At 44.5% G+C, this 9,270-nt stretch overlaps 1 protein-coding gene across 3 annotated transcripts; it reads left to right on the top strand.

Annotated features, from left to right (window-relative positions):
* The first annotated feature begins 455 nt into the window (after positions 1-455).
* On the top strand, positions 456-9,270 carry zbtb18 (zinc finger and BTB domain containing 18). 3 transcript variants are annotated; one of them, XM_010888753.5, is made up of 2 exons: positions 456-687; positions 4,636-9,270. In XM_010888753.5, exon 2 carries the CDS (start codon positions 4,650-4,652, stop codon positions 6,279-6,281), a length of 1,632 nt encoding a protein of 543 aa, XP_010887055.1. In that variant the 5' UTR covers positions 456-687; positions 4,636-4,649; the 3' UTR covers positions 6,282-9,270. The 3 variants fall into 3 exon arrangements, with proteins under 3 accessions (XP_010887055.1, XP_010887054.1, XP_034148241.1); XM_010888752.4 differs by lacking the exon at positions 456-687 and adding an exon at positions 1,617-2,604; XM_034292350.1 differs by lacking the exon at positions 456-687 and adding an exon at positions 3,650-4,292.

Below are 9,270 nucleotides of genomic sequence, written 5' to 3'. Positions count from 1 at the left end.
TTGCAAAACCTCTGACAAAAGAAAAATGACTACCGGTTGTCAGAAAGAATAGCCCAGTAAGGAAATCACTTTATTCAAATGTTTTAAAATAAATAATTGATTGTGCTACCTTGATTTATCCTGCATGCTCCAAGAACGCTCCATGTTTTAGGCGTCTATTTTATTTTATTCATTTTCTATCCGCTGACATAATTTTTTTTCTGTCAAAGAATGTGAGTAGGTAGTGGTGCACCTGTTCTTCCTCTCGTTCGAAGCATGACTACAGTACCCACGAAACCCTGCGCTCAGCCTCTCGCTCACTGTGCTCTCTGCGCCAGTCTGCTCGGGGAACCAGTTCGCTTGGCCTTTTTTCTGCCTTCTCACTGTTGCCTGGTGTCAACCTACGCCGAGAAGACATATCCCTCCCTCTTCCCCTTTCAGCGGCTGCTTCCAATTTGCCTTCACTTTTCTTATCACAAGCACTATTGGCTTTTGCGCTGCCAGTCAGACGCCTCTACCGTAGCTGGAGTTGAGTAGCAACAGCTCGGAAACATCTGGCTGCCGCAGCCCTTCTCTCTCCGGCTCGCTCTCCCCGTCTTTCCTGCCACTGCAGGTTGTTATGGAAATTTGTTGAAAGTCAATCTAGTTATTTTTCAAACCCAGGAGGATTTGCCGAAGGAAGCAGGAAGACATTGGAGCTTGTTGTCTGTAAGTCCCTATATTATTAGTGTCCGATTGATGAAAGGAGGTTAAAGAATAGGTTGGAAGGGGAAAAAGTAACAATCCTTTCTAGCGACTGTTGTGTTCACATAATAGTTGCTATGTTAGCTCCTTCGAGACTCTGTATTGCCTGTCGTGTCGGCATAGCATCGGGGCCTGCTACAGAACTGTATTATATAGCCTACTCCTGATCAAACGTTTACTTTTTTGTTAGCCACCATGGCTAGCTAGCTTGACTCGGTGAGTCCGTGTGTGTGTGCGCGAGACATTGTAGCTTTGTAGTCTTGCGAATGTTCTGTTGTGTTGCTCGCGACAGTCTTCTGGAACAGAAACCCACCAGCGTATTGTTGGTAGATTGACTGTCCTCCTGTAGAAGTAGGCTTCAGAGGTTGACAGATATTGATCAGTTCTTCGTGTGGGCTGGAACGTGTTCTCATGAAGTTTAGATAACAATAATGACAGTTGTTTCTTGGCTTTTACTCTTTTTGTAAACTGTAAAAAGGCAATAGCCCATGTCCTATTCAAATTGTTAGACTGGCAATGTATTATTTGATGTTCTATACCACGTTGTGTTTTGCAAGTTGTAATATTAATGTTGCAACATTATAAACTTAACACTCTCTAGGGCTAGTTTATTTAATTTTGCATTTTAGGATACCCTTTTAAATGAACGGAATGAAAAGTATCGTATCCTAAATGATTCATAATGTAGTATCGTTATGAAAAGTCGTTGAAATTTAATGATTTAACCCATTTTACGGATGAGAACAAATTTTAAAGACAATCTATGAATAACTTAACATATTTGGACAAAAGTTTGTATTATATCCTACATATATTAATTTGTCTTTTTTCAAAGTATACAGTAATTCCTAAAGGGTTTGATCTTGTAAATAATTAATTAAACGTTAATTTAAATACATTTATGTCAACAGGAACATGTTTAATATCTTGGAATACGTTCACACATATATGTGTATTTATGTATAACCTACATAGATGCGTTTTTTGTGATCTACTCATATGGTAGAGAAATGAATTCCTTGTGGAATAAAAAGCCCCCTTGAAAATTTCACACGGAAGAGTGGAGTACTTTCACAAAAGAAAGCGATGGCTGTAGTCAGTTTTAGCGGCCCATTAAGGAATAGTGTAGCTTTTGTTTAGATTCTCACTCATGAGGTCTATACGATTGTTCCCATTGTTCATTATTTCATTTTTTTCCTGTCAGTTGTCCGAAGGGTTAGAGAAATGAATGACGGTAATGGCGAGGGCAGTGAACCGTAAAGAAGTCGAAAACAATATCAGCTGCGTGGATCTGTCAGTTGCAAATGTGCTGTGCTGGCCTTTGTTTATAGTTACTGGAAGGAGAGCAGGGAAAAAATCAGGGTATTTAAATTCACTGCAGGAAAGTAGGTTAAAAAAAGTGTCGTTTTTCACACAGACCTATTTTCTGCTTTACTTTTGAGTAAAGAGGCGTGGGGAAGTTGGCTAGTTTTTCAGACAAGCACCTCTATTACATTTACCCCATTTTTTTTAAAGAGGAGAGAAAAAGAAACAAAGTTGTATGAAGGAGATGCTGGTGGCAAGAGTGTAGAAGAGCAGCATATGGCTGTAAAAGGAGCACAGCTGGAGGTAGCATTTCCATCTGAACATGATGTCAGAGCAGCTGACAGGCTGCCATCCTCCAGTCTTTTATTCTAACACACAGACTGGGAGTTAGTGTGTGTGCGGATCTGTGTGCAGGAGGAGGTATCTCATTCCCCTCCAACATCTCCTCCACTTTGCATCTGTCTCTCACAGTTAGTTTTTTTTCCCCTCCTACCCCCTCATTGATTCTGCAAAAGAGCTGCAGCCGTCCCAGCTTTTCTACTACAGCGGACTTAATCAAGTTGATGCATACTGCAGGTACTGTCTGTGGGAAGGGGTCCGGGTCTCTGGGAAGCTTTTGTTTTGTATGTGGGGCTCCAGCTTTTCCAGAGCTGTTCCCGGTGTCTGCCTGCTTCTAGTTAGAGCTCCATGGAAAGGGAAGTGAAGGATTTTCCCTACTTGTTGTGTAGCTAAGAGGACAGACTGGTGTTTTGGTAGTCAAGAAGAGGTTTCCTAGTAAGATTTTATCAGATCCATTTGCGTGTGTAGTTTTTCAAGTGAGCAAGTTGTGCTTGGAGTTGATTGTTGTTCACTAGATAAAAAAAAAGAAGGTTATTTCATGTTGTTTTTTGATGTTGTGTTATTTTTTTAACCAAAATATTAATTAATTTGTGTTTAACTAATGTTTAAATTATTTTTATTTATTGTCTGGTAAACACAGTACTATGTTAAAATAAAACATAACTTAATATATCAAATCTGATGGAAGAAACTACTAAAAACAATTTTAATGATAATGTTCTGCGTTTTAGTTGTTATTCTAGTTAAAAAAGCCCTAAACTACGTTTTTTTTTTTATAATTAGAAAAAAAGCACAGTTTAGACCTTTTCAAACAAACTGTCTGTGAAATTACTTTAAAGCCTGATGTCCTCTTTCCCCAGCTTGTGTTCATTTTTTCTGTTGGTGGTGACTAATTTAGAACTTGCAGATTTGAGCTGCCTGAATTGGCTAGACAGCTGTAATCGCACTCCTCCTAGTCTTAATCTCTTTATCTGGGCAGCAGCTGCCATATGTCCCCAGTCAGCTGGATCAGATGTTTGTAAGCCTCCTTCTCCGTCCCTCTCTGTCCTCGCAGACCCCTAATTTGATCGCTGCTACCTTGCGAGCTGTCCTGCAATCTTTATTTTTAGCCATCTTAAGGATTAGGATTGATGTAGACTACAGAGCACTTAAAGTGATTGTATTGTAAATCTTCAGCCGTGGACTCTTTGGGGAGTACGCGCGGTTTCTCGAAAGATTTGGCGAGGGGGGAGTGCGAGGCGGTGGGGGTTGGCCGGGGGGGGTTCGACGTCCTTGTCCCTGTAAGCCGCTCATTAAGGAAAATCTGAACTCTGTAAAGGGGGCCGCATACTTGTTCACTTGCATTCAAATGGATTTATCTAACTGCTTTGGTTCATGCTCATGTATTATTTCAGGCAAGAAAAAACGGCTTGGTTAACAGGTGTGAACCTCCCCCCCTTTAAATTTCGTAACATGTTATTATTATAGTTCATTTATAGAAACTGGCGTTTAGTGAATGGGGATAAATTAGTAGGACCCCCTTTTTAGAGCGTGTAAATAGCAGTGGAAGCTGGCAATGAAAGCATTTTTGTAATTACCAACAAGGCAACTTGTTTTTCGAAACCCTTCAATTCGCCGTCTACAGTTGTCAGTCTTAGTACACTTAGGCCTCTGGAATTGGTAGCTTGCGTACGTAAGGTCTGCTTGTGTACCTGAAAGCCTGTTACCTAAAGAGGCTGGCCGGGCCAAAGTGGGTTATTAAAAATAACCACACTGGGAGCTGGGAGAGTAAAAGCGCAGAAGCTGTTCGGTTAACAGGCAGGCAGGCAGGCATCTGTGTGACCAGGAGGCGCTCAGCTGCTGTTGCCTCTCTCTGATCATGTGGAGCGCCTGTAGATCACATTCTACAGCAACAACACTCCCAAATATCATCTGGAAACATTTAGGTGTATGGAGCAATTCAACTTTATGGTTTTAATTCAATGTGGGTGTGTGTGTGTGTGTTTGTGCGTGTGTTTTTTTTTGTTGAGGAATATATCTCTTCAGTGATAGCTTAGTGACATTTTGTTTTCTGGGTACGTTTTCTGATATAACCGATTTTAATGTGTAGGCTAATTTCAGTTTTAGCTGTTCCCTTCCGAGTGTGAGAGAGGTTGAGTGGGTGTAGTGGTGTGTGCATGAGGTGAAAGACGGAGCCACTGACTGGATACAGAAATGCTGCGTACAACCCGAAGCAAAGCAGTCGCTGTCCTATAATAACGTGCATCTAACATCTGCCGTCTGTTCTAGGTTATGAAGACAGCATGGAGTTCCCAGACCACAGCAGACATTTGCTACAGTGTCTGAGCGAGCAGAGGCATCAGGGTTTCCTTTGTGACTCCACTGTGCTGGTTGGCGATGCCCAGTTCCGAGCCCATCGAGCGGTGCTGGCTTCGTGCAGCATGTACTTCCATCTCTTTTACAAGGACCAGCTCGACAAAAGGGACATTGTTCATCTGAACAGCGACATTGTCACGGCCCCGGCGTTTGCTCTTCTGCTCGAGTTCATGTACGAGGGGAAGCTCCAGTTCAAAGCCTTGCCGGTGGAGGATGTGTTGGCCGCCGCCAGCTTTCTCCACATGTACGACATCGTCAAGGTCTGCAAGAAGAAGCTGAAGCACAAAGCCACCGCCGAGGCGGACAGCACCAAGCGGGAGGAGGACGCCTCCAGCTGCTCCGACAAAGTGGAGAGCTTCTCCGAGGGCAGCACGGGTCACCCGGTCGCTGCCGACCTGCTGCCCAGTGACGACGAGGACCTGGAGGCCAAGCAGGACCCCAGTGGCCTGTGGATGAGGCTGCCGTCGGACCGGGCGGTCACCCCGGCCGCCGCCGCCAGCCCCGGGGAGGCTGATGCCCACTGCAGCCCCCCCAAGTTGCAGTCCCCGGCCGGTAGCCCCAGCAGCTCCACGGGCTCCCTGTCCCGGAGGTCGGGGGGCTCCCGCGCCTCCCACAGGGTGTCGGCGGACGCAGACTGCGTCCTGGATCTGTCGGTGAAGTCCAGCCTGTCGGGTCCCGCCGAGGCCCTGTCCAACAACCCCTACTTCTCCGGCACCGTGACACCGGACAGCCTGCAGGGCGCCCTGATCCAGGTGAAGCAGGAGAAGAGCACAGGCTCGGACGACGACGAGCTCCTCGGCGCTGACTACGAGATGGACCACAGCGGCGCCAAAGCCACGCCGCCCAGGACCAACGGGGGACTGAACCACCACGCGGTCGGCAGCCATGCCCACCGGCGCCTGGGCCTGGAGGCCCACCTGTCGGCCCTGCGCGACGCCTCCCTGGCCAGCGAGCTGGAGCGCGACGACAAGGCCAGCGACGACGACATGCTGGGCGGGGAGAGCGAGCGGGCCCAGGCCCAGTCCGAGGTGTCCGGCATCGACAGCTCCCTGCTGCCCTACGTGTCCAACATGCTGAACGCCCCCCACTCGCAGATCTTCATGTGCCCCCTGTGCAACAAGGTGTTCCCCAGCCCGCACATCCTCCAGATCCACCTGAGCACGCACTTCCGCGAGCAGGAGGGCGTGCGTGCCAAGCCCGCCAGCGACGTCAACGTGCCCACCTGCTCGATATGCGGCAAGACGTTCTCCTGCATGTACACGCTGAAGCGGCACGAGCGGACTCACTCCGGGGAGAAGCCGTACACGTGCACCACGTGCGGGAAGAGCTTCCAGTACTCCCACAACCTCAGCCGACACGCCGTGGTGCACACGCGGGAGAAGCCCCACGCCTGTAAGTGGTGCGAGAGGCGCTTCACGCAGTCGGGCGACCTGTACCGCCACATCCGCAAGTTCCACTGCGAACTGGTCAACTCGCTGTCGGTTAAGAGCGAAGCCCTCAACCTCCCCAATGTCAGGGACTGGGCCATAGAGGACAGTTCTCAGGAACTGTGGAAGTGAACACTGCTGAAACCAGGACTTTGTTTTTTAAGCTTAATGAGAGGGGGTGTCAGTGAAGGTTGGGCAGAGAGGTAAGGGGAATTGGACCGGGGATTGGGTGGGGGGCCTTTGGTGGGGGAGTCAGGTCTGAATCAGTCATGTTTCTTGTACGTACATTTGCAAAATCTTGTTCAATTGCACTTTAATAGCACATGAAAATGTTACTACTTTCGTTCCGGTCCTTTTGTTTTATTTTATTGGTTCAGGTTTTGTTAAATATAAGAGCGACACGGGCGTATCAGTAGGCCGTGTTTTGTCATTTTTTGTTTTCGTCTGTGAGTATACACACAAATGTCTATACACCCATCCTCAACTTGAGGCACACCTTCGATGACAACCATGTGAAGTGTTCAGGTAACACACTGTTGTTAAAAAACAAATAGAATACACTAAACGGGTACTGTGATCATGAATACATACCAGGACACACCATGTTGTGTATCAATACGTATGTCTATAGTGCACTACTCTATTTTCATTATCAAATTTCATCACTGCGTATGTGTGTGCGTGTTGGTGTGTGTGTGTGTGTGTGTGTGTTTATGATTTGCGTTTGTGAGTTTGTGTTTTGGAAACTGCAGAGGTCGGATCTATATAGCTGCAAGCTTTTACCGCTTAAGCTTTTGTATATTTTGACTTGTGATAGGAAACTTGACTGATGAAAGACAAATGGCACTCATGCAATGTACAGCTTCCCTTTCACCTTAACCGAAGTATTTTCTAAAATCCTTTCTGGATGATTTATTCTAGAATTTCTTAACTCTATCTGCAGCCTTCGAACGTCCCTCATTGAACTGAATTGAATTTAAGATGGCTGTACCCTATATGTTTTCCACGTGATTCTGGATTTATTTTTGGAAAATGGGATCTGTTATTGCATGAAGTCCAACCTGTACATTTGGAAATGTGAATTGCTGTATTGCTGTATACTGTAATTGAACAAATATACAACAGACTATGTGAATACTCGAGGGAGCGGTCTGTGAAAAAAACAAAACAAAAAAAACGGAATATTACAGCTATGAAAAATGCATGAATATGATTTATCTTACCTTTTGTTGTTGTTTTTCTTTGCATTTGGGGAGTGTATTTTTAAATTAACTAATTTGATTCTTAAGTAGTTCATTTCTTTTCTCTGCTACTTTTTGAGAGTCCGTTGGGACTCCTTTGGGATGCTGGGCTGTGAAGGTTCCGTGTCGACGCACTGGTCTTGGGTTGAAGCTTGCGTAACGGTATGTGAGGTGAAGCTTGTCGTTAGACGGACAGAGGTGGCGGCGTGGGCTTAAGGCCAGCGGTGACCTAACTAAACTGACCTAATCTAGATCTCCACTAATGTGGGTCCCTTCCACCCTGTCCCCACAGCACTTCCTCATAGTCTAGTCTGCTGAATGCTGGTCAGGGATTTAAGGGTCTCACCTGCTGTTTATACCCAGTCAATGTTCTTATTTGGTATTTTCTGCCCTCTCATTGATGTTAAGTAAGCATTGTGGGTAATTTATTTATTTATATTTTCATTTGGCACTTCTTTCTAACCGTGCGGCCAATGAGAATGTGTTGCACTGATCTGTCTGAGCTGTGTGTGTGTTTGTGTGTGTGTGTGTGTGTGCGCGAGAGAGAGGCGCTCACCGACTCATACCTAAGTACTCCTGAAGGTTTTTTGCTTCAAAGCTTAATAATCGGAGAGCAGCACTATGCTTAAAACATCACGCTCCTAATTTATTTTGTCCGTGTGTATCTCTTGGGTGATCTTAAGAATGTTCTGAAAGTATGCAGGTGTGTGAGTTTTGTACTGAAAGCGTAATCCTTACTTCTGACGGGGGAGAATTGGCATGCTTGATTCCACCTTTAAAGCTTATTTAACTGAGATGTATGCTAAAAAGATGACTTTATAAAAGTTATTTGTATAAAAAATAGATTAAGGAATAATTGATACTATTATGTTGAAGAGGACTTTCAATTATTTAATTTACCTTCAAATTATAATTAATCAAAAAGTTTGAGCTGTTCTTTATTAGAAATGTGTATCTAGGATATTTCCCCTTTTCTCATTTTTGTGAATGTAAAAATGTAAAGGGGGAGGGGCACTCAAAATATTTTTGTGCACTAATAAAATAATTGAATCAAGCAAATAGCCATTCTAGAGAATTGCCAAACAAAAGCAAAAGCAACTCTACCCAAACTCCGTTCAAAGTAGGGTCATGAATTAGTGGGGAGACACTGGAATGCCTCTCACTGTCCCGGGGGTTTGCCTAGCTCGTCAGTGGGCGTGGTGGCAGCATCAACTGGTGACATGGCTCTCCTTGCAAACTGCGCACAGTATCATGGCATTTTGCACAGTGGTCATTTATCTTTTTACACCCACAAATATCATGGAAAATATAACATGTGGGTTTGCTCTCTCTTTGGAGACTTATTTACAATTATCGCTGGCTTTTCATATTGTACTTGACCGCCTTAAACTACTGTAAACAGCTTGTTTTTAGTTGACATTGTTATAACTGTAACACGGAAGTGTGTGTAACTGGACTGTTTATTTACTTTTTAAAAAAATAGAACGGAAGCTGTGAAATTACCCAATAAGCATCTCCATTTACATCACTCCAACTTTGGTTACTTGAAAACAGGGAACGTCCAGTGTGGGGAAAACATTCAAATGTAGAAGACAAATGACGTGGGGGGGGGGGGGGGGTCAATAAATCTGATAAAAAGGACAATCACTGTCTGAAAAAGAAGCAGATTTTGATTCAAATCAAATTGCTTCCCTGTGAGATTTTGTTTCTTTGACATTGTTCCTTTTATGGATTTAGACATTTAGCTTTGACAATCATAGTATGTTTTATTTTCTCAAGGGGAGTAAATTCTAAGGCTGTTTAGTTTTGTACTTTTTTGGTGTGCTGTTGAAATTTTTTAAATTGTGTGCAAACTGCAATAAATTATATGAACCTTGAAA

The sequence above is a fragment of the Esox lucius genome, chromosome 5 (genome assembly GCF_011004845.1).
Source record: "Esox lucius isolate fEsoLuc1 chromosome 5, fEsoLuc1.pri, whole genome shotgun sequence".
In the NCBI taxonomy this organism is placed as follows: domain Eukaryota; kingdom Metazoa; phylum Chordata; class Actinopteri; order Esociformes; family Esocidae; genus Esox; species Esox lucius.
This window is presented reverse-complemented; position numbering and strand designations above follow the sequence as displayed.

Bases quoted from the DNA above. Each gene is read 5' to 3' on its own strand.
- zbtb18 (XM_034292350.1), top strand. From the start codon at position 4,226: ATGTGGAGCGCCTGTAGATCACATTCTACAGCAACAACACTCCCAAAT. The intron at 4,293-4,635 runs GTGTATGGAGCA...CGTCTGTTCTAG, and splicing joins TATCATCTGGAAACATTTAG to GTTATGAAGACAGCATGGAG.